At 40.7% G+C, this 27876-nt stretch overlaps 1 protein-coding gene across 11 annotated transcripts in view; it reads right to left on the reverse strand.

Annotated features, from left to right (window-relative positions):
• ppfibp2b (PPFIA binding protein 2b) overlaps positions 1 to 27876 on the reverse strand; it is an 83861-nt gene that overhangs the window by 43195 nt on the left and 12790 nt on the right. For 10 of the 11 annotated variants that reach the window (XM_019878201.1, XM_019878210.1, XM_019878208.1 and 7 more), the window contains exons 2-5: positions 25718 to 25818; positions 24620 to 24828; positions 3827 to 3913; positions 917 to 1030 (exon numbers count right to left, since the gene is read on the reverse strand). In XM_019878201.1, the coding sequence (XP_019733760.1) occupies positions 917 to 1030; positions 3827 to 3913; positions 24620 to 24828; positions 25718 to 25799 (492 nt within the window). In that variant the 5' untranslated portion in view covers positions 25800 to 25818. Of the gene's footprint in view, positions 1 to 916; positions 1031 to 3826; positions 3914 to 9876; positions 10007 to 24619; positions 24829 to 25717; positions 25819 to 27876 lie in introns of those variants that run through there. The other variant, XM_019878211.1, reaches the window with a different exon arrangement.

Raw genomic sequence — 27876 nt, forward strand, 5'->3', positions numbered from 1 at the left:
GACGTGAGTGAGGACAGGCATGCGGCGAAGAAGTCCGCCAATGAGTGAAGGGTGGACGTGTAAGTGGACGCTAAAGGCACGCCCCTAGCAGGTACCAGCACCTGTATAAAGTGTGGATATGTGCGTTATTGCAAAACAACTTCGGTTTTGGTTTCTAAGAACCCCCGAAATTACTTCTACAAAGAGACACGCCTACAAAGCTTCAAGCCATCGGTTATGCGGAGAAACATGGGAATCGAGCAGCCGCGAGAGAATTTCAAGTCAACGAATCCATGGCTCGCAAATGGAGGAAGCAGGAGAACGCGCTTCGCCAAGTCAAAAAGACGAAGCTGAGTTTCCGTGGACAGAAGGCGAGGTGGCCCGAGTTGGAAGACCAACTGGAGCGGTGGATTGTTGATCAAAGAGCAGCCGGCAGAAGCGTCTCCATAGTCACCATTCGACTGTGTACTCACGTTTGTTCGACTGTGTACTCACGTTTTTTGATTGATCAAAAAACGTGAGTACATTGTAAGCTGGCTAAATAAAATGCAACCGAACTCAGTTTTGCTTCCGTTGCCTTTTTAAAAACGTGTTTTTAGCGTGTATCCGTATGTCTTAGCATGCTACCGTATGCTTCAAGCTAACGTGTTTTTAGTGTGCGTGCACGCATGCAGTGTGTTTAAGCTGGCGTATGTTTTACCACTGTAAAACTGCGCCCAATAATACAGTGCGTTTTGTCTATGTGTAAAATACCAAAATAGCACCCGTTAGTGAGACTGCGCCCAACAATACGGTGCGCCGAATGGTCGTGAAAATACGGTATATTAATTATGGCTGTCATTACAATCTTATGGGATGTTATTGTGCAAGTGTAAATACACATCTTTTTGTACCCAAAAAGTTTTCAGATGTGGAAGGTTTCCAGTGTGAGTGTTACCTGTTGCAGCATCTCCTCAGTGGAAGCTAGTTTCTGTCTGTGTTCCTCGAGGGAGCTTTCGAGATCTCTGATCTTCTCCCCTTGAGCCTCCACCTGGTCAGTCAGGACACTTACCTAATGGTTGACACAGTCATTCATTATTACATACACACAGTATGAGTGAATGAACAGATGAGGTGCTAAGACAATGTTTTACCAGCCAGTTTAACAACATTTCCGTGTTGTGTTTCATCAGTCAACAACAACATTATACATGACATTCCTCAACTTCACACCACCATTCTATTACTCAGCAAGTCTGTCACCCAGGAATCTGGGCTAGACATTTACAATGATCCCCTTGACTTGACGCTCACCTCCTGCCAAGCCTGCAAAGTACAGACTTGTGCACAGACAGACGCACAATCTTTTCTATGAGATGATGCGGGATTCCTCTGACAGCAGCTGTTTCAATGTCACTTCAACTGCCATTATGTTCACCCCACAGCCATTGTCTAACCTCAAGTACTCTTGTTAGAGTGAAGCTGCTGTTTCATGAACTGTCTCAAGATTGATTACAAATAATCTATGATAGAGTGCATGTACAGTACATGTGAAAACGTGCCCCCCCAACACATAATTTGCCGCCAAGAAATACAAGATTATTTGTGCAACATTTGACAAGAAATTGGGAAGAACACAGCACACAAATTTAGATAAGAAACCTTTCCCTCTAAGTGACAGGGAGGCCCATTAGTGAAAACGCAGTGTTTAGCGTTAGTCACGCAAACGCACAAACACACACAAATACAGGTAGGCCTGGAAAAGTGGCCAGTGAAAGGTGTACTGACAACAGTTAAAGGGCCAAAACGTATCAAGACAATCTCCTGTCTGGAAAAACAAGTCCTAGCAATCATAATCACATCAAAACAGCTATAATTTTATTTTTTCAGTTTCAGTTTCGTGTTTGGTTAGTGCACATAAATGCCACAAAGTTGATTCATCCAAAAGGGGGGCAAAACAAACCTCAGTCACACACAGGATTAATGACCCTGAGGAGTAGTGAAGACATTTTGACTTTGAGGTGAACATTGTAATTATCAGTGCTGCGTGAAGTAGTTATTAAGGTGAACTCAGAAGAGTCTGTTGACTTTATCACCTCCGCCTGTGACAGCAACCGTTGCCAGTGAATGCAAGTACCTGCTTGAATGGGCCAAAGCTGTTCAAGCATGCTTTATTTGGAATAACATAGATCACATATGTCAAAGTGCCGGCCCGCGGGCCAAATCCGGCCCGCGAGAATGTTTTCAGTGGCCCCTGGGATGATATTGATTTATTATTAGAACCAGCCCGCGGACCGCAGCAAGCCGAGAGCCCGCAGATCTTTTACACGCACCAAAACTACATTTCCCACAATGCAACGGTGACGCGCCAAGCAGTTGGCCGCTTTATTTAAATATTTATTCGTCTAGCAGTCGTTCCCATAACAGTGACATTAGCTTTCAGATACCCATCAAAAATGGCAAAACGGAAGGTGGACACTGAGAACCGGGGGTTTCAAACAAGGTGAGAGTCGAAGAACATGTTCATCATGGACGGAGCTGGAAAACCTGTGTGTCTTCTGTGTGGAGAAAGTGTGGCGCGATTGAAATAGTGTAATCTGAGACGACATCATGAAACGAAACACGCAAACAAGAACATGGACATGGAGGGGGAAGGGGGATTTCATTAAAAACGGTATATTTAAAGTTTGTGACGAAGTTTACCCCGAAAAAAAACAACTCTTTTTAAACGTGAGCATTAGCAGAAACACAATTGCAGTGTTTCTGCAAAGATACGGCAGTGCGTGCTGCACAGTTTGCCCGTTTCCTCCCCGACACATTGGCCCCGCTGCGCATCCAGGCTGCTCAAACGTTGTCGAAAGTTTGGCAGCACATACGTGTGTGAACAACTATTTTCTTTGATGAAGCTGAACAAAACATCACACAGAAGTCGATTTACTGCTGAACACCCTCACTCAATGTTGAGGATTTGCTCAGCTCAGAGCCTGACCCCAAATATTGATGAACTTGTAGAAAAGTTAAGACACCACCGAGTATCAGCCTCAGCCTCAAAAAAGTGAATATTACCTATAATATACTGTGCAATCACATATTAAGAGTTTTTACTCAGTTCAAGTTTTTTTCTTGAAGAAAGTGTTGTTTTTGGTTTATACATTTTTGCACTTTATTTTATTGTATTTCAATCCAATTATGTGTTAAAAATATTTTATTCGAGTAAATGATCGAAAATTACTGCACTATTATTTGTTTTTCTTTTAAGTAAATTTAGCCTACTTTTGCTAAAAGAGAAAATATGGACTAGTGATAGTGCCTTGAATAATATCGGCTTTTTTCATTCATGTTATGGGTATTTTTATACAAAGGAAATTTTTTTGTGCCTGTTGAAAATTAAAGTTTACTGACATAGCCATAAAAAAATGTTGCTTTATTTATCTGACCATATTGGAATGTATTTGTTCGGTTTTCAGTCAATTAAATTTGGTTCAATAAACAATATGTGGTTATTTTTAAAATTTTCAATGAACATTCGATCAGTCCGGCCCTCGGCTTGCAGCAAAAATTTTTATCTGGCCCTCCGTCCATTTGACTTTGACACCCCTGACATAGATTATCTTCAGAACCAGGAACTGAGATGCTTATCAAGTGTGGCACCAACCCTTCCAGACTAATCCCATTTACGCCAACAATGATTACATCAACACAAACACAATTGAACTCGTGTTTTTGCAGTTGCGTAAAATTAAGAGGAAATTTACACGCACGCACGCACGCACGCACGCACGCACGCACGCACGCACACACACACACACACACACACACACACACACACACACACACACACACACACACACACACAGAAATGGTTTACCTGTAAAACCAAGGACTCCTTGTCTCCCTCTAGGCGGAGCAGTCTCTCTTGGTAGGTTTCATTGTTGGCAGGAGAACACAGGTTCACCTGGACAACCACACCAAGCAGAAATAAACTTGTCATGCCAGTTGAGGTGGAGGATTGTGCAAATATTACAAATTTAAATCAAACAAAACTTTAAGATATCTTGATTATATTTGCTGAACTAATCGGTACCAATGAAAGTGTTGTCTGAGCATCGAGTGTGTTAAGTCAAACATGTCATAATTACATGTATCACAAAAACGGGATGATAAGCAATGTCGACAAAATATAGATAGATAGATAGATAGATAGATAGATAGATAGATAGATAGATAGATAGATAGATAGATAGATAGATAGATAGATAGATTTATTTTAGGGGATCATTTAATCGTCCCACTATTACATACCAGGTGTTGGTTTCACCCTCAGTTCCATCACTGATTTTCATGAATCTTTGTGGATACGTTCCAAAATGAACATATAAAAGCTTCAGGTTAAAGGAAGACTTGAGAACTCTTAGATTTCTATACATATTGAGAAAAATATGAATATAATTATGAATAGAAAATTGGGTATTTCACTAAATACCTGTAGAGGGGAAAATAAAATGACATTGAGTTATTACACATTATTTTTAACGAAATGGAAAAGTTGTTCTGAATGTTCTAACCTTCCATTTCAATGCATATAAATGTTGCTTGAAGTCAGGGGTGTCAAGCCCATTGTAGTTACCGTTTCCCATGGAGGGCTGTTATGACTGTGAAATCATATTAAAAAAAGTCAAGAATAATATTCAACTGTTGTTTAAGTTACTACATTGAGTGGTTTGGTAACAAGAAAATGCTTATAATATCTCTCTTATTTATTACATATGATAATTTGAAATTTTGGTACAGATTTTTAGCAAGCATCAAGTTGACATGTTTGATTTGCGTTTGCGGGTGACTTGGGACCAGTTCGCTGGCTCCCGGTCGATTCTGATCGACGTATTGGGCACCCCTGCCTTAAAATCAGAGGTAATTCGCTGACTAGCTTAGCGCTTAGCGCCGTTGTTTGCGCATGAGCGGTGATGCAGTCATCTGATTGGTTGCAATCTATGTCAATCAAGTAACGGGATTTATGATGGGCTGACGTAGTACGTTCTGTGTAGTTAGCGCGTTCCTTTGAACGGCATCGCCACTCCCGAGGCGTTTTCGGCGCTTGTTGTGTGAAAGCCCGGGAGCCGCATTGAACCAGCCAAAGAGCCGCATGCGGCTCGCGAGCAGCGGGTTGACCACCCCTGCACTACAGCCTGGTACAACCAGGTGAAAGAGGATATTGTGACAGGAAGAAAAAACATGATTTTACTCTGCCGCGACTGTATGTGGTGTATGTGTTAATATTTTTTGAATATTGTTTAAACAATTAGAAGAGCCTGAGTCTTTATTTAATCAAATTATGATTTATTAATTTAACATATTTTATTGTTCAAAATGTCAATGCAAATATTCCATGTGCTTTTGAGAAATACTGTATAAGATAATTACACTTAAAACGGATGCAGTATCAGTGGCAAAATAATAACAAACGATACTATCACAACGTTTATCAGGATAATTTCTGGGTAAGTATATCATATGAAAAAAATTGTTTTGACAGGCATACCAATAATAAAACAAAATATTTTATTGTCTCTATCACCAGTCTTAGCAAGTTTTCTGGGGGAAACCTTGCAGACAGATTGATACATCCATGAAAAAGACGTATCACTACACCCCGAGAAAGTGTTGAAGGAAAGTAGCTTGCTGCTGGCTCTGAAACCAATCAATTTGGTGTGGAGAATAAAAAGAGACACAACTCGCCTTTGCCTCTGCATCTCATCATTTACCACATCTCCACAACACTATCATGTTTTTGACGTGTTGTTGTGGTCGAGGCTACCGACTTGTTACCCACAGACAAGATATTTAACTGGAAGGGCTGTATGTATTAATTTTCTTTAACTTAGAACTTCATTTTAACTAAAACAATTTTTAAAGAGATCAGTATGTAAGTAAATAATGTATCCTATATTTAACTCAACTCAACTGTATTTATAGAGCACTTTAAAACAACCACTGCTGTACACAAAGTGCTCTACATGGAGCGAAAATAAGTCGTACAATAATAAACGACAAAAACAATAAATGAATAACAAAGTCAGTAAAAAGCACAAAAAAGGTAAAACTCAAATCGAGTCTCATGCTCAGTTAAAAGCCAAAGAATAACCATTTGTTTTAAGACGAGTTTTAAAATGGACAGCGAGGGGGCTTGCCTAACGTTCAGCAGGAGGTCTTTCCAATGAGAGGGACCAGCAATGAAAAAGGCTCGATCCTGTCTGAGCCTCTGCTTCGTTCTCGGTATCTCTAATAGCGTCTGCTCCGCAGACCTGGGGCACTTGGGCAGGAGCTCCGGAAGTTAAGGTGGAGCGAGACCATTTCCAGATTTGAAAATAAAAAATAGTATATTAAAAAGAACTCTAAAATGTACAAGAAGCCAGTGAAGGGACACCATGAAGGGACACCAGAGTAGCAGTTATGTACTTCCTCTTATGAGTACCGGTCAAGAGGCGAGCAGCAGAATTTTCGACCAACTGGAGACACTTGATGGAGGATTGGTTAATTCCAAAATAAAGTGCATTACAGTAATCCAGCCGGGATGTGACAAAAGCATGAATTACTGTTTCAAAGTGCTGTTGAGAAAGGAGAGGCTTGACTTTAGCGAGCTGCCTAAGATGAAAGGGGGTGGATTCAATAAGAGCGCCAATTTGACGGTCCAATTTAAAGTCACAGTCCAGTTTGATACTGTTGGTTTTAGATAAGCAGCCAGGGGGCCTAAGTCAGCAGCATGTGATGTACAAGGCCCCCTGGGACCAAACACCAGCACAATGACAATCAAACCCTTAATTATTTGTCGAACCTTCATTTAAAAAAACGACCGACGTAATTTATTAAGTGTCGGCAGTTGTGGTCAACGACCACCTTGTAGTGACCATATGGAGGCATTTGAGTAATTCAGACTTAAAATAAACGGGGTGGCAAAGTGCAGCGTGGGCAAAAGACAGGGTGAAGACTAAATTTTTATGTGCAATCAGTTTCTCAGGAATACAATTTATTTCAACAGGAATTCTGCCATAATGTGAAGTTATGCATTAATGTTGTAGTTTGACCTACAGTACCCATGTACATTTGCACTTTGCATGCTTAGAAGTGATTGAAGTGTGCCGCACACACTCTCAGGAGACGGAAGAAGTGTCCACAGCACTTTCAGGGCTAATGGGGGAAAAAAATACCATTTGTCTGTCATTTGTTGCTTGTGTGACAACTGTTCTAAGTTTCACCGAAGTTAAAGTGCTAAATTCAAAGAATGTCCTTGTCCAATAGCTTTTTATTTTGGGGGGGTGGGGGTGGGCGTTTACAGTATGTTCAGCATTACCCATGCAAGTCAAAAATATAAATTTCGTACTCCTCTCAAATAAAGTCCACTTGGGATGTGCAATGGGTTTAAAATGCTGAAATGTTGTAACTTGTCCATCCTTCTATGCAATATACATGCAACACATGCTTTTAATAGTGGGTGGGACAATCCATGACACAAGTGCTGAAGAATGCCAAAAAATATTGCACAACATGCAGGACCGCATCTGACTATCACGATGACTGTTACTACAGGAGATACACAGTATGTACTGTAGACTACGGTGAAAATTTCAATAGGGCTGCAACTATCAAGTAATCTATTGCTTTAAAAAAAATCTGTTTCCTTGATTAATCTACAAAATAATCTATCCATCCATTTTTTTATTTTGTTTGTTGTATTTTGGTTCACCACAAAGGTGATCAATTTGCTTTCATTGAGGACTACAGAAATCGTAAATATTTACTGTTGGGATGCGTAAATTCCAAGCATTTGTTCAGCCATCCATACATTTTCTGATCCGTTTTATCCTCACAAGGGTTGCGGGGCATGCTGTAGCCTACCCGTCCCACCCATCTTCGGGAAGTAGGCAGGGTACACCCTGAACTGGTTGCCAGTCAGGCACAGGGCACGCATAGACAAACAACTATTCACAACTATTCACATTTAGAGTGTTCAATCAGCCTGCCATGCATGTTTTGGGAATGTGGGAGGAAACTGGAGAACCCGGAGAAAACCCAGGCAGACACGGGGAGGACATGCAAACTCCACACAGGATGGCCGGAGCGGGGATCAAACCCACGATCTCTGCACTGTGAGGTCAACGCGCTAACCACTCGTGTACCGGGCCATCCAAGCATTTGTATAATCTTAAATTAAAAAGGTATTTAAATGATTATTTGATTATCAAAAATAATCAATTATCAAATCAATTATTACATAATCCGCACTATAAATCGCTAGTTTTTTCCCAAGATTTTCAACCCTGCCACTTTTAACATGACGCAATTTATTTTTGAATTTTTACTGATGAGCTTCAAGCTGTCAATAGATTTACCCATAGTCACGTCACATCTGAACAATAAAATTACCGGGTAATAAGCATGCCACAGAGGACCAATGAAACCATCCGAGTCCGCTCTCATACTGAATGTTCATTAGCCATGTGTGGTTGGAGTGCCCACATGGGCCGTGAGAAACAAGTTCGGAAGTTTTGTGTGTGTGTGTGTGTGTGTGTGTGTGTGTGTGTGTGTGTGTGTGTGTGTGCGCGCGCGCGCGTGCGTGCGTGCGTGCGTGCGTAGCGGTCACCGGATTTTTAGGCGCGAATATACAGGATATAGTATATAGTCAAACGGAAATAAGCACCTTGAGTTGAGTTTCATGAGCAGAGGGAAGTCTGGCCATGGAGTGACATCCCCTCATGGTCTTAGATAAGACGCTTTCAAACTAACAAGGATATGGGGGAGTGGTCTGTAAAAGCACAAAATTCTTGAAACTGCCACAAATGCATCACGACTGAGACCTACACGAAGGGCAATATTTACTTCGATAAACACACAGCGCCACGTGACATGTTTAGTGTACATGCCCATCAGATGTTTTTGGTATGTAAGCGACTATATAAAAAAAAGATAGGATTTAAGAAAAAAAAAAAATCGAAACTGGGCATCATTCCCTACAGTGTGAACGTCGCCTAACGTAGAAGCCATCCATCAGTGCAGCTCATATTTTTCCATGCGTTGCTGAAAAGCCATAGATAGTCCGCGCAAAAGAGAATTGATCTTTGGATCCTTGCTGATAATAAGTCTCGTGTCATGAATGATGAGCAGCAAATTCTTCAAATATGATTCTTAAATTAACCCCAAACTTTCCAGGCCAGGATCCTTGCAACCTCATTGAATTGAGGACTGTATTTTCATATTTAATACTGAATTATTTGAAATCATAGCGAGTTTCTCAGTCATATCACTCAGATTTGTCCAGCTTTGTGCTTGGCGACTTCAGACACATTTACCATCAATTACCATAGTCAGTGTTCTACTTTCCGCTGCGTCAGTTCAAAGGAACACCAAATCGTTGCTCAAAACCAATGACATGAAATGCGTCCAACTTCAACAAAGCCCAAAAGCGAGTCCTCAGTCGATGCTGTGCTAGTACTGTCAATGGAAAAAAAAATGTGACTCTCTAGCTACAAGGACACAGATTTTGTGTCTGTCTCTCAGTGATTGAATCCAGCAGTATCAGATGCCTCTTTGTCAACAGGAATCAGCTGATGCATAATTTGATAGCACAGCCCTGGTGATGCGTCCCTGGAAATGCCCTGACAACTCTGCTAAGAAGCAGCAAAAAAAAACAAACAAAAAAACCTGGGAAAAAAACCCTGAAAATAGTCTCATAATCAAAAGCATCCAAGCTAGAAAAGTAATCATCTACTACTAGAGAAACAATTTTTCAGCGCCACACAATTTTCCTCGTCTGTTGTCATGACAAAGTACTGACTCAGCGTGATGTGCTTTTGGAAATGAAGAGCAGAAGTGATCAAGAAATGACATCATCGAGAAATGACAAGCTGAAGCTTAAACACTTACTTTTTTGAGCCACGAGAAGTGCTTATAGATATCAATGGCAGTCTCCATGCTACCAGCCCATTTCTGCCCCGTCTATTTCCTCTCGGATTTTATCTCAGATGGGCAGAATCTGAGACTGTGTGTGTGTTTGTCTCTCTCCGTCCCTGCCTCCCTCCCTCTGTGCGTATTTTGACCCAGCCCACATCAAGTGAGTCTTGAGTTTACAGAAAGTACTGTTAAGTGTGAAAATGTGTCACTTCACTGTTCACGGCTATTATATATTTTAATGATCTCTGCTTAGCGGAAAACTCCCTCCCACTGTTTTGCCCGCTCATACGGCTGCTCGCTTTCCTTCTCTGTTTTAGTACAACTGACCTCTTTGTCTGCATTCTGTCCCCCTTTTCCCCACCACTTGTGTTTCATTTTAACCCTACTATCAACAAATACTCCTTCCTTGCTTGCTTTCTCGCCTTTCATGCTATATTTTCTCAGCTCCCTTCTTCCAGTGCTTCAGTTGTCCGTCCTACAGCCAAATGGCCAAGCCCAGAAAGAGGGGGTGGTCGAAAAAGTTGGCCTCTTTTGTCATCTGTTTGTGTCCATCTTGGCACAATGTCAGGTTTTTACGCGCGCACACATACACACATCTGCTTAACATGTTAATATGAAAATCTCGTGGATGCACATGTATTTTCATTTTGTGTCACATGTATATTCATTTTAGAAACCCAACTTAAAACACATACTGTATTTATTCTTCGGCTTTCGACTCAGGATGAGACTGGGCATTGTTTTAGTGATATATTGTATTTACGCTCTCTGCTATTAATTTATAACTGTTTTTGTTTCGGAAAATTGGATGGAAGTTTTTAAGTCTGACTTGTATCTTACGTATGGCACTTTGTGTGGAGCTGTGGTGGTTTTGAAAGACCTCTACAAATAAGTGTCAGAGTGAGATAAATGTTGCACTCTCTACATACTGTATTTCTCTTTTCTCTCAAGAGTTTGACTCTGCATGACAACATAATTTGGTTTCCATTCGGCGCGTGTCCAATGGAACCATCCTCACTAACTGTCAGCTATTCATCTCATGACATCAACAAGGGAGGAGACCTGCATTCATAAATCCCACCCGTAAAAGATTATATGGATAAAAACATGTTTACTTGAACATCCATGTCAACATTTTAAACAAAATTTGGGACTGTGTGATCAATGAAGTTGCTGTATTACACTGGATAAAAATTTATGAAAGTACTACTATATATTTTGTTTCAAAATCTTAATTTTAGATTACAGTAGCCAATGATAGGGCTTTGTTTGATGTTGTGGAATGTAGTTAATGCATTTTGGCGCTACGCAAGATTATGTTAAAGTAACCCTATACAGAATTTGTTTTTTTCTTTTGGCCAAATAAAACTAACATATGCAGCGCAAGACAGGGAATCCCAGCTATTCTCAGGGGATATGGACTGGGACGGTCCGCTAATAGTGAAAATTTGCATGTTGACGAGCGTTATAAAGTAAAAAATGAGCCCTAAATTTTAGTTTTTAAAATGCTGATAGTGATTCAATATGCGTTTCCCAGGAAAAAACAGGGAAAAAGGGATGGAGGAAAATGTGACAAATATTTTCAAAATACTGGGTGCAAAAAAGAAAATATATTAAAAAATAAAATTTAAAAAAATCGAATATGCACATCGCCAAACTACGAGTATGCAAGTTCCACTATAAAGGGTATGGAAAATGAGTGTCCCAAATTATTTCTTCTGTTATTACCAATAACAGTTTGGCAATTCATTGCTCCTGACATGATAAAAATTAAGTCCAATAGCTTTGTTCTTTTATGAACATCATTTGCCATACAATAACAAACCAGTAAAAAGTAGGATAGCTACATTGAGCCGGATACTCGGAAAGTCCATTAAAATCTCTGCGCAATAAACATCATCAGAATCGTAATGGTGTCACTCATCAGCATCAGTAGTCTTTTAACTAACAGATAGACATACAAATAGAAAATTGGCCCTGCAATATTTTTTCCCAGTTCAGCCCTGGCAGAGAAGTCTCTGCTTTTGCTATGTAACAATGTCAATATATCGGCCCTTCTAACATTGCTGAAACACCAGTTTTGTTTTGCGCAGGACTGCACATTTTAAAGCTGAAAGGCCTGTGATGCTCCGAGCAATTACTGTATAATCACAAAGTCCTGCAAATACACTTCCTGTGTTTAGATGTGTTTGTGCTTCTCCATGGAGTTATCCAATGGAAAGAACTCCCCCGGGGGTCAGAATAATTGTAGAGTGCTAACATATTTAATCCTGTTCCACTAAGTCAGCTAGAAGGAACATGAAATGCAAAAGGTGGACAGATCAAGTACAAGTACAATTTCATGTAGGAGGAGCATCGATCATCCTCATACACATATCCTCATAGTTGCGAAATCATCTATCAGGCTATTAGAATCGAGCTTCAAGCCTCTAGCACCGCTGAAAAAAACAAAACAAACCGTGGCAAATATCTTCGCCATTACAAAACACATATTGGATAAAAGTATTTTAAAAAAGTCAACACACCCCTGGTGGAAGTGAATAAGATTAAAAAAAGACCAGAATTAATCATTTTAAAACCATTTCCACCACTCATGTGACCTACAACCTTTCCAGCTCATTTGGGTAAAAGTAAATAAAAATACCAGTCAATGTTGCCCCCCTTACAACCCCCATAAAAAAAAAATAAATAAATTAAAAAAAGATAAGATTTCTGAAAACAGCCACATCCTCAGTTATTAGAGGATGTATAGCACACTTTGCAACCTCATCATCCCAGTATATTTCAACTTCTCCTCTGGAAGAGATCACCCCCCTGATCCCCCAATTGAGTCGTTCGGGTTAAAGGTCACATAAATGGTGGGGGTAAAAAACACCCACACAACCCCTGGCATTTGAACAGGCTGTGTAGACTTTTTACTTGTATATCCACAGTAAATAAGCTCATGTTGAATAACTCTGTACCTCGTATGTGTTAGATAGCATCACTCGGAGGAAAAGGGTTGGTGAGTGAAGAAGCTCGTGTTGAACTATTCTGCAACCACAATGATCCTAAATAGGAATTCATTAAGCACATGTGCGTTTTGGGACCTTAGCAAGGTTCTCATGTGCCACTTCAATATCCTCATACCGAGTCAAGTTGCAAAGCTTTCATAGACCAGAATATTACGTGAAATATAGTGATCCACCATGCATACTGACAAGAAGGTATGAAATATTTGTGGCCAGCATATTCAGCTGACCACACTGTTGAAACATCAACAATAGGATAGATCAGTGATTCGCGTGTGAATTACTACCACTAATGAGTTTATGCAAAAGACTCACTACTAAGTTCAATTCAGTTGTATTTAACTTTAGTTTTCAAAACTTTACTTAGGTGCATTGATTTTTCTATTATGTGTGAGACATTTTAATGGACTCATTTTGTACAGGTATTTTCTTATATAAGTTTTTAATATTCAAATTGCGTAATATTGTGATGTCGACTAAATATTAAATATACCTTTTATGAATAAACCTTGTCTGATTTTATATGAACACTCCAATACTGTATTTTAATTTCTTATGTTTGTCATTACAGTGGCGATACTTCAAGAGTTCAATTGTTTGAGTGGCATTTGGTGTAAAAAGTTTGACAATTGCTGACATAGATCAAGGGAATGTAAGGAACAGAGGGTGGGACAAAGGCAGTGTGAAACCTGTGAGATGTGCGGTTGGAAGTGTGATCTCAAATAAACAGAACTGTGGTGGGCTGCAGGATAAGCAGCCATAAAATGCAAAACAGTGATGGCTTTTTTAAACAAAAGTCTCTTTTGGCTTGGCTCTTTCAGCTCCAAAAGAGCTCTTCTGAGTTTTTTTTTTGCTTAAATTAATGTACTATTAAAAAACATACATCTACAAATGTCAAAACTAACAATAAAACGTGCACCAAGTTTGTGTATTTTTTACATTTTGTGAATGGTTGTTTATCTATGTGTGCCCTGCGAAACGCTGCCAACCAGTTGCGGCTATACCTCGCCGACTGCTCGAAGACAACTGGTATAGGCTCCAGCACACCCGCAACCCTCACGAGGATAAGCAACTCAGCAGCCATGAATGGATTGATTTTTTTTTCCAATATTTAAAAAAAATATTTCTCACATTTTTATTTGGGGGTTGGGGGGCATTAACTGAGGCTGGTCTGACACAATCTCTTTTGGAAATCCATGGATCCTGAAAATATTCTGCATCATTATTTGAGCAGTTCTTTTGGCTGAGAGTAGCTTGGGTAGAACAATGAAATGTGCCATCTTAAAAAAAAAAAAAAAAGATTCATCACGGTCAATACTGTGGTGTTACCTCCAGATATCTGAAGTTCTGTGACCAACTCCATTGATATATTTGACCATGGCCTGGAAGGGATGGGCAGAGGTTGCAGGAGTCCTATGTGAGACCTGGAGGATATCTTGTTGCGAGCGCAGACTGGGCATGCATTAATGTATTCCCGGACCCCCTTCTCCATAGAGGGCCACCAGAACCGTTGTGCTATGGCAAATGTAGTCCTCCGGACCCCTGGATGGCAGGTGAGCAGTGAGGTGTGAACTCAATGGATCAGCTGAGGGTATAGACGTGTCTCACCATTTGCATGCTTCACCACTTGTTCTGCCGAGTGACCGCTCCCACCACACGGTTAAGTGGAAGGATGTGTATTGGTTCCTTGGCGTCAGGGTCATATATGTGAGACAGGGCATCCGGTTTGACATTGTGAGTGTCATGATCTTGTTCTTGTGTGTCTCCAGCAGCTGGCAAATGAGGGCCCTTCCTTCAGTGTGGACACTTGCTGCCCATGAGCATTAGGGCAAGGACTGACAAGATGCCTGCAGCTTGTTGGATTATTGGACCTTGTTGCTGCTCTTGCTAAAGTCTTTGTTTTTGAGACCTCTCGCTCTCGTCATAGTTGTTCTTGTTCTCTTTGTTCCACGTTTTTGTAAAGCATAGTCTTTGTTTAGTCATTCGATCTTGCTTTTCTTTTATCGAGTGAATTGGACTCTTGTCATTTTGTTTGGTATTCTTGGGTTAATTACTTCCTTGCCTTTTGCAAGCGCTTTTTGTTAATGTACTGTTTTTCCTGGTTATTGTTGATCAGCGATTTCTGTTCATACTTTGTCGGTGCGCTTTTTGTAAATAAATATTTTTCTTACGGAGTTTTTGGTTGGTGTCTACGTTTGTGCGATCCGATCGCTTTTCAGTTCGTTTTCAAACTGTGACAGAGAGACCCCAGCCCGTAAGACAGTGAAAAACAGAAACGATTAAAAAACAAAGACTACCTGGCTTAGCGTGAGGTTAGTCTGTTCACCTGTTTGATGTAATCAAGGTTTTTGTGATCTGTCGACACAATGAATGGAAGTTGTGCTCCCTCCAGCCAGTGCCTCCATTCCTCTAAGGCAGTGTTTTTCAAACCCTGTGCTTTCAGGTGTGCCGTGGGAAATTATACAATATGTATAGTATATGCCTGTGCGGTCGATCGCCTGGAAGAGTAATCATGTAGTACTCTTCCATACCGGTAGGGAGCAGCAGCAGCTAGGAAATTGCCTTATGCTTCGAGTCAAGCGAAGTTTCCGACGCGAGGCAATACAATGAAAGGTATCTTTCATTTTGATTTACATTTACTGGAGATGCAATGGCACCAATGGTCCCTCTAAGCTGCGCAACTGCGCACTGGTCGCACACTCTCAGCGTACGAGAAAACCTATCCAGTGCAGTGAACGCACAGAAAAATGAATTAGACATAACTTTTTTTCTGTATGAATTTGCTGTGTAATTCAGTGAGTGACAGGTGTCCAGCCAATCACACGATACGATGTAATGACACTATGCAGCCAATCACAGCATTGCCAGTAGTTGTGCATGTTCTCTGCTCCATAACAATAATGGTGCGGCAGCGATAAGTGATGCTAATGCTAATCCTTTATCATGGCGAAATGACCAGGCAGTGAACGTGATACGTCGACTCCCCAAACCAAATTAAGAATGAACTGCGGTTCTTTTAAGTTGGAATGGCTGTCGGAGTATGTGCAAAGGGAAGAACAAGCAGAGAAACTGGATGAGATATTTTCTTTTTCGAGTGAGAAACATGCAGCAAAGCTTAAGCAGTATAATCAATTTTTCTGATGGAAAAATACGGACTAAATGGAAGCTGGACTACCTCAAGCGATACAATCAGCAGAAAAGTCATTTGAATGATGTTGGAATCATACAAAGACTCAAGATGGGAAAAGTTTGTACAATATTGCGGGAGAGCGCAAACGACTGGGAGAAAAAGAACCGACTGTCACACAGAAAAAAAAAATCCTACCCTGAGCAAGTTAAAGTTCTAATTGACCATATTTTACTTGACATTAAAACAAATGCACCATATATTGGATTGATGTTGATTTGATTCCTATTCAATGTGTTATAATATTGCGTTAATTTTCAATGTTTAAAAAACGCTTATAGGAACAACGTAACACTTAATTGTTAAAATAAGCTTTTTTTTTTTTCATATTTTCAGGTAGTGGTGTGCCGCGGGATTTTTTCAATGAAAGAAATGTGCCTTGGCTCGAAAAAGATTGAAAAACACTGCTCAAAGGCAACCTTTACACCCAGCAGCTCCCGGTGGCCCACGTCATAGTTCCTCTCTGCGGGACACAGATCGCAAGACAGGAAGGTGCAGGGATGCATCTTGTCATCAGTCTCAGACTGTTGAGACAGAATCGCCCCAATATCCTAATTACATGCATCCACCCCCACCACAAATTGTCGCTGTTGATCTGGCAGGGTGAGAATGGGTACTGATATGAAGCGACACTTAAGGGTTGGGAATGCCTCCTCTGCTTCTGGAGAACAGTGGAAATGAACCCGAGGAGAGGTCAGAGCATGGAGCGGAGCAGCAATTTTGCTAAAATTCCCAATGATGCGTCTGTAGAAGTTAGCATATTCCAGAAACCCTCACAGCTTCTTACAGGAGCAAACATCACCATTAACCCTTTCAGGGACAGCTTACCATGTTATCAGGTTACAAGGTGCATGAAAGGGTTAAGGGCACTAGCCTTACTGGGTGGCGTGATGGCTTCTGTTTTTACCCCAAGCTTCTTGGCTAGCCCCCAGTTGATTAAGCTCTCATCAGCCCCAGAGTCAATCAAAGCCTTCAATTCTGTGATGGTGGCTTCGGGTATTGCCTTGATAGGGGTCAAACTGCGTGAAGGCAAAGCCGAATAAGTGAATTGGCTCACCACACGGTTTGCTTTGACTGGGCAGACGGCCACAAGATGTCCAGATTCCCAGAGTAAAATCACCTCCTCTCCTTGAGATGACACTGGCGTTCGGCCTGAGTGAGCTGAGTTCTGCCCTGCTACATGGGTTCCTGCTCTTGCACATGCAGAAACTGGTGTTGTTCTGCCAGTGGATGATCGGAAGGCAAACCGGTGACTGGAACCTGCTGCAGGCGAACCTCTGTTGGTGTCCTCCTTGGTGGCCCCTCCTGAAGCCAGTTGTCAGTTTGAATGGCTAGGGCAAAGAGAGAGCCTAGATCTGAAGGCAAGTCTAAGGGCAACAGCCTTTTCTGAACGGGGCCTGCCAGCCCTCTCAGAAAGACATCATATCGTGCCGTGGCATTCCACTCACTCTCAGGAGCCAGAGTCCTGTAGTGACTATGGCATAGTCACAGACAGACTCCTTCCCTTGCCTCAGTCCATTCAGTTCCCTTGCTTTCTCTCTTTCAGATGAAACAGGGTGGAAGGTCTTACAGAGAGCCTCTGTGAATTGGGCAAAGGAGCTGCAAATCAGGAAATCTCTTGCCCATTCGGCCATGGCTCACGCGCTTGCCCTCCCTGCCAGGTGAGAAATCATGAAGGCAACTTTGGCTCGGTCAGTGGGGAATACCTAAGGCGACAATTTAAAATGCATTTGACAGTCTATGATAAATGACTGGCACAGTCCTCAGTCTCCCACAAAACGCTCAAGAGAAGCTCGCCGGGTTCCAGCTCCGACATGGGAGATTGGCTGAACTGGAGCCGGTGGGACAGGCTGGGTCTGAAGTTTGGCGACTTTCACGGTTGTTTTTTTAAGAGAATGAGTAGCTGCTGCATTTGTTTATTAAGCTGCCCAGCTGTGACGGCTGCCTTGAAGCTCTCCTGGCTGTGGGTAAGCCCCTTGAATCCATGGTGTAATGCAGCTCTCCTCTTGGGACAAGCGAATCCCCTGTGTAGATAGAGCTGCAGCTAGCTTCACTGCCCCCCGCGTGTCCTTAATGGCCGATGTGTACTGTCAGAACCAGGCTTGGACACAGGACACAGTTGCAGGGTTCAAAGTAAAAAGATATAATGATTTGAGGATCAGCGACCGACAACTCGAAACGGCAAGGCAGTGGAAACAGGCCAAGTACTGGTTAGATCTGTGGCGAGAGCCTGGAGTGCACGTACAAGGAGGAAACAGACTGGCACAGTACAAAGGTAGACAAGGACCATTTAAACACAAGGTCAGGGACAACAGGTGGAAACAATCAGGGTGGGGCTGACAATCAGGCACAGGAGGAAGGGTAAGTAACCTGAAATGACTGGAGAGTCACTCTTTCAAAATAAAACAGGAATTGACCAGACAAACACAAACAGCCCTCAGCGTAGTGTGACAGGCGATTTCTAATCATTTTGCTAAACTCACTCCAATGCATTTCAATTATGCACAGATTTTTCCTATTTACAGGCCAGCCCAGCCCTTAACCCCCACAAGTAGTACGGGAACAGTCCATTGTAAATTCATACTCATTTGTGTTTAAACACAACGATGAAAACCAAAGACAGTGGGGTAGGGTGTGCAGTGGGAACCCTTTGAGACAGCTACTGTTTTAAACAAAGCAGGATTTTAAAAGCTGCTGAACTGGATCCAAGTATCTTGAATATCCTGTCAAACTGCTTTCTATGAAGACAACAGCAGCCTCTGCAGGACAACACAAGACTGGAGCAGACTTAAAAAAAAACAACCGCCCCCCAAAAAAAAAACCAAAAACATGTTTCTATACCAGGAAAAACAAATGAAAGTTTATTAAACCCCAAGAGAAGGGGGACGAGAATATAGCTTGTCTTTCATAATACTTTTTTACAATTGCAACAGTAAAAATTTTTGAGGAAAGAAATTGTTGTGCCGAACATACATTGCAAACACTCAACTGATAATGAAGCGTCTCCTTTTGGTTTTTCATTTTCTTAGAATCTTTGATATCCTTTAATCGTGTTTGCAAAATAATTTGGTTTGGAAACTAGCTTTTTTGGTTAGGAATGCCCTGATCAAACGATGACCGATAATTATATATTCGTGAAAACATGCATGATCGGTGAGTCCGATCAAAGCTCGAAAGGCCAATTTGCACACCCTGTGTATTTTCTTGTTGTGATAAAGGAGTGACATATTTCTTCCTACATGTTTCTTTACTTGAAGAATTGCTGGTATGTATCTTATTAAAATAAGTACAGACATGATACTGGCTTTACATCGCACTTTTTACCAGCAATGCCATGGATGTTGAGGAATTGACATAATGTCATTATTTCACACACACAACTTAAAATGAGTGGCAGTGTAGGTGTGTCACTTAAAACCTTGAAATGTATTTGTAGCATGAGAACGCTTGTGGTTAGGAAGCCATCATCCACAAAATATTCCTGACTAGAGCAATATCCTAGTTCTAAAAGGGTTAGAAGTTTCTCCACCAACTAATTGTGTCAGTTTGTTCATCAACTCCTCTAAGACTGGCAGCTGTTGCAAAATTTTAATTTAATTTTGTGCGTTGACGCCATGAGTTATTTTTTCCTGTTTAGTGGGCGTGTACCAACTATGAAGTAGGCACGTGCAAGTTGTGTAGTGGACAAGTGGTAATTTGGACAAGTGGTATCCAAAATTGTTTGGTAGATGGATAAAATTTGAGGTGAAGAATAAATCCATCCATTTTCGATACCGCTTATCCTTATGTGGGTGAGCTGGAGCCTATCCGAGCTGAATGGTTCAAAACAAGAAAATATCTTTTGTTGTTATGCACAAGGCGGCATGGTGATTGAGTGGTGAGCACATCCGCCTCACAGTGTAGAGGTCGTGGGTTCGAATTCAGTGTGTGGAGTTTGCATGTTCTCCTCGTGTCAGCGTGGGTTTTCCCCAGGTACTCCCGTTTCCTCCCACGTTCCAAAAACATGCATGGCAGATTAATGGAACACTCTAAATTGTCCGTAGGTGGGAAAGGTTGTTGTTTATGTGTGCCCTGCGATTGGCTGGCACCCAGCATGCCCACGACCCTCGTGAGGATAAAGCTGTTCAGAAAATGGATGGGTGGATGGATAAATTCACATTATACATGTATAATGTGAATTTAAGAAGTAAAAGATTAAAAAGGACAACAAGTGGTTGTTTGTCACAAAGTGAAACGCATTTCCTTAAAATATGGTTTATCTGAATACAAGATTATTCTACAGAATATTCAGTAGGGTCCTCGAATACTGAAATATTCAATACTTACAGCCCTACAGCAACCATTTTATGGATTTTGATTGTTGAACAAAAACCTTGCTACAGGTCCCCGGGATTAACCTGCCAAAAATGTTCTCCTCAAAATTAATAAATTGCTCCTCAAATGAGGTTCCTGATTATGAAAACTGCTCTTCAAAGAATAAGGTTATTTTCAGCCATGCATTCATACATTCATGACCTTTGGACAATTTAGAGTAGTGAATGAAACTAACATCCATGTTTTTTGGAATACAGGAGGAAGCTGGAATACCCAAAGAAAACCCAGGCAAGCATGGGGAAAACATGCAACTCCACACAGAAAGACCAGAACCCGGATTTGAAACCCCAACCTCAGAACTTGCGGATTTGCCATCCAATTGACCCACAAATTAATTTATGAAATAGAAAATATCAGTTTGAAAAGGAATAAAATTATGCATGGTTCTGAAAATAAACAAGCTTTCTGTAACACAGCAGTCAAATTCCTCACCTCCCTCTGACCATCCACTTGACCCTGTGTAACCAGACTGCAACTGACTGACTTTGGACTGGGAAAACACTAAATGATTGATTACTAGATAATTCATGTGGTTTGTTCTTTGACTCAAGTTTTATTTGCAACTGCACTTTATCCACGACAAGTAAATATATATAAAAGTGCGAAAAAAATCGATAAAGCATAAATGAGATTAAATCAAAGTATAAAATAGCTTGTGGCTATTCACTTTTTAAAACCAGCTGACTGACTTTATTTCTCAGAGGCCATCTCCATGAAAGAGATTAACTACTTATCTAAGTCATGCGGCAGTGGACACGTTGCCTTTTCCCATGCGAAACTGAACAAAACTCTTATTCAAAAGAGACATCCAGACAAGCTTGTAAACCAGATCTGTAAAAATAAATCAATATCACGATTGTGAATGATCTGGGTGTATATACTGTATAGGTGCTTTGTACAATAGTAATTTTTGTCTTTAGGTTGAAACACACAATTCAACAACACAAGAGACTTAATTGACTACCTATTTTTCCTCATTACACAATTCATACATATTAAGAGTAGAAGAAATATTCGATTCTTGAAGGAGAAGTCAACCCTAAAATTGTTTTTACAATAGCATGGTCATTACACCCCGTTAGTCTAAACACATTATTCAAATTGATTTTGCATTTCTTGAATATGAAATGAGCAGCAAATGTTTTTATCCAACTGAATGTCGGTCATTTTGTAAAATGACCTTGCCATACAGCGCCTGCGGGCTCAAGCAATGACCAATCACGGCCCACCTGTTTTCTGAGTTTGGTCATGTGATGTTCACAAGCTGAGGAAGGTATTAGTGACTCTCAATATCGCTGTATTTGTGAACACAGCCTGAGTTTGTTACTCTTATGTTTTTTTTTAATTAATCTATTTTATTTATAGTTCTACATTTGAATGTCACTGTTCAATATTTTTTGAGTACCGTACTTGCTTTTAAAAAGTTATACACCGTAATTTTCGGACCTCACAAACAGCCACAAAAGCTAAATTCAGTCATAAAAACACATTTGTGCATACATTTTCTGGTGCGTATTAAGAATTGTGTGTCTCCACATTACAAGATGGGATATCTGTAAAGAAAGGGGTCACACAGGTTTTTAAAAACATTTCATTTCCCTTCAACACCGGTAAATGTCATTTTCTTTCAAACAATCCCGAATACAGCCAGTTACACAGTGGCATCCCCGGAATCTCTCCCAGTCACACGTGTCACATGAGACCAATTTGCAGAAGAGCTTCATCAGGCAGCAGTGCAGCCTTTGGAAATCTGTCTTATATGTGTTTGAGAGAGACAGAGCACGTCACTCCAGGGCCAGAAATGCTATCTTCCATGGCTAGCCGTTAGTGCCTGTCGACAGTTGCCAACGATGTTGGGAGTTGGTTCCGAAACAAACAACAGAGACAGAGGTCACACTGCAGAGATGGCTGTATTTTTAGCACTCGTTCACTATGCAGATGCTTACTTACGCTTTACTATATATTCTATATTTGCTCCTACCCAACCAATTACCGCTACGCATGCAGATTTCCGCATTTCAGGCACCCCGCATAAGCACTCCAACGGCAAATGGCTGATGAATATTCAGAATGAGGGCAGACTTGGACAGTTTCATCGGTCCACTGTGACTCGTTTGCTAATTTCATAGGTAAGATGTGAGGAAACCTTAGTGAAATCTATTGACGGCTTGAATGTTGTCAGTAAACATTCATAAATAAACAGTGTCACATTAAAGGCTGGATGGTTGAGAGCGTAGGAAAATACTGTGGTTCACACCAACACCAGCCGCAATAAATAAATAAATAAACCAGTATTATCGTTTATAATGATAGTTTTTGTGAAAATATATCATTCTAAAAATGTAAAAATATGCTATTGGGACAGGCCTTGGGGAGTGGCCTATGCCCATCAGATGTAGAGTGGAAATAGCTGAGGATGATAAGAACGACAACTTCATGAACGTTCAAGTCATAACCAACACTGGACACAGAGCATTTCAAGTCCCAATATTTTTGAATTAGTTAGCAGTCTTGTGGGATTCTGATTGAAGGAAATAATGTTATGATGATCACGTTTTAGTTAATCTTTTAGCAGTCAATATAGCCTCAATAGACAGGCAGCAATTTTGTAAAAAAATAATGACAATAAAATTAAATTAAAAAAAAAAGACTCAGTCTCTAAAACCGTGGTATTGAATGCAATGCTGCGGAAAATGTGTACTTAAATTACCAAAGAAAAAAAGTTTTGCGCACTAGTGCTCCCAGTGCATAAAGTTCATCTCCAGCCCTATTCAATCTAATCTTGAAATCCATCAACCATACATCCATCAATTTACTGTACGGCTTATGTGGAGCCTATCCCAGCTGACATTTGGTGAGGAACACCCTGAACTGGGCGCCAGCCAATCACAGCGCACAAACAGTACAGACAAACAACTATTCACGGTCACATTCACACCTACAGAAAACTTCAATTGGTCATCATTCTTGGCCGAGCAAATCACACAAGGAATTTGTCTTTGGTAGTATGAGCATTAGTATTGCAGTAACAAGCAACTATGACAAAACAAAGAAATGACAAATAAGTACAGTCAATCTTTCAGTAACGTAAGGGCACCATTTGTGGAGAAGTACCACCCAGTGACAGCTGTACAACAATACGGACAGTCATCAAGCAGCAATAAAGTGACCAGTGGTGCGGTAAATACAATAAAATAATGGTTGTGCAGATGATGCAGATCATGGTTGCACTATTTAAAGTGACCAGCAGCACTAGCAATAATTGTTTTGCAACTTTGGGTGTGCAATGTTGCAGAAAAGCCCTTCAGTGCTTTTAAGTGTTTCGTGCTGAGGAATGTTGATCGACAGCTGTAACAAGTATGTAGAGAGCTACAACTACAAGGATAGATCAGTACCGTAAGACAAAATACTAAGAACCGAAGAAATATGTTTTTGGAATGTGGGAGGAAGCTTGAGTACCCGGAGAAAACCCATGCAAGCAGGGCGAGAACAAGTAAGCTGCTCATTTCTTCATTCTCTCATAAGTAAGACATGGAGAAGCTAATCCTTTGTAATATGTTCAGAGGTTGAAGTGAGCATAAGTAGAGATGGCCACATAAATTTTGGGGCTGACTGGTTGCCGTTTTCAGAAATGTTAGTAATTATGTGTAATGATTTTGGATGGACCTCCACTGACTACTACCGAGACATAGAAAGAGGCGGAGAGACGTGGCTATGTTGCTGACTAGAAAAGGGTGTTTCGATAGAGGTAGTTATTTACTGATGTCTCGGAAAGTAATAGATGAAATTGAAAATGCAAGCTAATATAATTTTCTTGATCAAAAAATAGTTTTTGAGCAATAACTGGGCCATCCCGACCGAATGATCCCTTTAAAAGGATAATAGGGCCACAGTGTTCGTTAGTTGCTGTGGTAGTAAAATTTAATGTTTCAACTCTTTACTGTCATTTGGTTTGCTTTTTAAAGTTGTTCTCTTTTGTAAAGTGGGCTGTGTTTGTGTCGAGGTGGGGAGGGGGGTATTTTGTTTTGTTTTGATTGTTTTTAGAGGAAATGCTGTGGCCTACCCTCTGCAATCCCATGCCTTGATATAAGGAATAATGATAGTTGAAAAAGATGAGCCATTCAAGCACCCAACGTACACTCACATCTCCACGCTGGAGCCAGTCTTTGAGAGCCTCTGCTGTTTCGGTGGGCAACTGTGCTCTGAGGCGCTTTCTGTCTTCCTGGTTCGGCTGAAGCTCCAAAGCAAGTTTGAGGTCTACAGCCAACTGAATGACCTGCAAAGGGCCGGAGCTGACGACAGAATCAAGGTCATACATGCCATTAGTGAGTTCCAGCGCTGCTGCTTTTGAACCTGAAGGTGAATGTGGGAGACAACAAGAAGAAAAAAAAAAAAAAAAAAAAAACTTTCATTACTTGGGTACAACTGAAATAAATTGTAAAGAGACTGACCGGTAAGAGGTCTGTATAACTTCAAATAGTGTTTAATCAGAGCAAAGCACTCAGAAGACATTAGTAAAAAGCTTATACTTGAACAAACTTGCATAAATTTACTAAAGAATTTTTAATGTGAGTGTGAAAAGATCATGCTCCACAGAACAAAACAATGAGTGATATATTTTGGGGCTAAGGCATAATATTGGTCATTAATAAAGTAAATTCATGAAATATTTTTCACTTTTTTTTCCAATATTGCATTTATTTTAGATTTTTATTTCCCTTTTTTGGACAGGATTTTTGCCTCATTTAACCCAAATCTTCATTTTGGGTTAAGACAAAGAAAAAGGGCAGCACGTTGGCCTCACAATGCAGAGTTTGAAGACTGCGACCAAGTCGATCACGAGGGATGCAGAGGGAGAGAAAAAAATAACGTACACAACAGCTTGCTCAGCCTATCAGGCTCATGCTCGCAATTTTTTTCAATTTTTTAAAATTCTCAATCATGGGAGGTTGGATGCTTGAAAAGTAGATCTTGGGTTTAAAAAAAAAAAAAAAAAAAAAAAAAGTTAAATCTTGGTGACGAAAACTGCAGATGTCAAAGTAAACAACACATTTTACAGATGTGCAACTACATATAGTATTCAGGCATATACTCATACTTTAAATTAATACAATAAATTAAACTGATAGATCATCTTGAGAATGAAGCTTTTTAGTCCCCATAAGTCATTTAAAAATTGGAACACGACATGACAACATTTTCACAAACCCTGAATAAAAGTTATTGCTAGGCAGTTCCATACCGGCAATGATGTCATCCATCTGCTCCAGAGCTGCCTCGAGCATGTGACTAGCCTCAGTTTCCATGGTAATGGTGGTTAGCATTAGACCTCAAGAAATTTATCTGCACAGAAGACAACAGTGACGAAGTTATTTGTAAAAATTGCTTTCTATAAGATGTTGGTACACAGTGATGAGGATGCTGTTTATTATATATATTCTTATAAAAGAAAGGAAAAGCCTGAAACTGAAAAAAATAAATCACAGGAATGACCACACTTCTAATATCCACTTTGGCATCATCCATTTGTCCATTTGTCCAGAAGTCCAAGATGGCGCCCGAGTAGGCAGCCATCTGCAAGTGCTCTGATGAGCCTTGCTTTTTTTGTTGTTTTTCTGTTTGTTTTGTCACTTTGTGTTTGTTGTTACGTCGTGTGGACCTGATGTGGACTGTTTTCAGCATTTTTTGGCCACAACATTCATCAAGGAGGAGACTCGGTGCTTGGTGGTTTTGCCTTCTCGGCAGCATGGGTATGCCAGCACTGTTTTTGATTTGGAGGAATGTCGGCGCCATTTGACTGTCATTGCTGGACAGCTCCGGGGGCGCTTGTGTCTTGCGCCTGTAATGGGCAGCATTTTCACAGCCCCGCTTTGTTCAGCGGAGAGATCGGTGCTGTTGAACGGTCTGCGGCTGGATGGATGCAAGGCTTGAGGAGCCGACGATGAGAAGAAAGGAGCGTTAGCGCAGAGCGCCGATGCGGATGTGGAACCGGGAGTCGCGGCTTGGAGTTGAAGCGGATTACGTGGGACAGGAGTAGTGAACTAATCTCTTTTTGTCAATGGACGCTACAGCTTCGTGTTTGCTTTCAAAACTTAGCTTGTAGCAGACGTGCATATTTTCAGCATGACGTCTCTGATCCACTGGTAAAAGGACACTTTGATCCTCTCCTCTTTCATCTATAACTGCTTCAGACAACAAAGTGTATGCAGGAAAGTGGTGAAGATTGCACGACTGTCTGTGTCCGATGTGTTGTGTTGTGTTATTTTGACTTCAAGATGGCGCCGCGTGAGTGGCTGCCTTTCCAGCAGCTCCTATATTTTGTTGTTCTACTTCTTCCATTCATAACTTTGCTGCTGTGAATTGGGAATTTCTCCATTGCGAGACTAATAAAGGTTTTCTTATCTTATCTTATCTTATCCATTTTCTACACCGCTTACCCTCGTTTGAGGTAAGGCCATTGGAAATGAGCTGGTTTTTCCACACTTTCTATGCATCACTAACCACTTTAATGTGTTGAAAATAGCCTGAGAGCAAATCTATTAATGCTCTCAACGCCGGCTGAGAAGTGTAAACCGTCGATTGTTTCCTGACTCTGGAGACCCGTGCCGTGTAAATGTTACCTAGAATCAAAGTCTGGATGTTTTTTCATAAAACGAGTGAAAACGGGTTGGATACGTTTGAGTAGGCTTCTTTGGTTAAAAACTATCAGTGTAATGCTTCTTTGCAGAAAGAAGCTTGTGAGACACTTAATTAGCAGATTAATATGTGGCTGATTCAGAGTGTTTATCAAACCACTGTTTTATTTAATGCATCACTCATGGCTCTGAGACTTCTGGGGAAAAAAAAGTTTGACAACACAGTGGTTTGCGTTTCTGAAGTAGTAAAGGCTTTCTGGACAGTAAGGGACTGGGGATGAGCACAGACTGTGATGTGGACTGGGTACCCGGCAACATATTCTCAACCCTTTTAATCAATGACAGCATAAGCAATTAATTATTTTGTAGCATCTTAAATAAGCAACTAAACATGATACATATATATATATATATATATATATATATATATATATATATATATATATATATATATACATATACATACATATATTGGCGCATATATGCAAAGAGACGTTTATATGAATTTCTTTCCCAAAATTGCAGGTTTACATAGTCTCTCTAAAGGGTACGAGTGCCTGCCAAGAATGATCCTCATAAACTTAGGGGAAGTGTCTATTCTTGCCATCTGTGAGATTTCTCCGTTGGCAAGCAGCAAAAGCATCCACCTGTGTGTGAGAAAGAAACCTGATGGAAGACAAGCCAGTCTCTCGTGAGCCTGACAAGGATTCTCTCATAATTAAACACTTTCATCATCTTTTTTTTTTTTTTTTCTTTCCCTTTTCAC

Source organism: Hippocampus comes, unplaced genomic scaffold (genome assembly GCF_001891065.2).
Source record: "Hippocampus comes isolate QL1 unplaced genomic scaffold, H_comes_QL1_v1.1 scaffold37, whole genome shotgun sequence".
Lineage (NCBI taxonomy): Eukaryota > Metazoa > Chordata > Actinopteri > Syngnathiformes > Syngnathidae > Hippocampus > Hippocampus comes.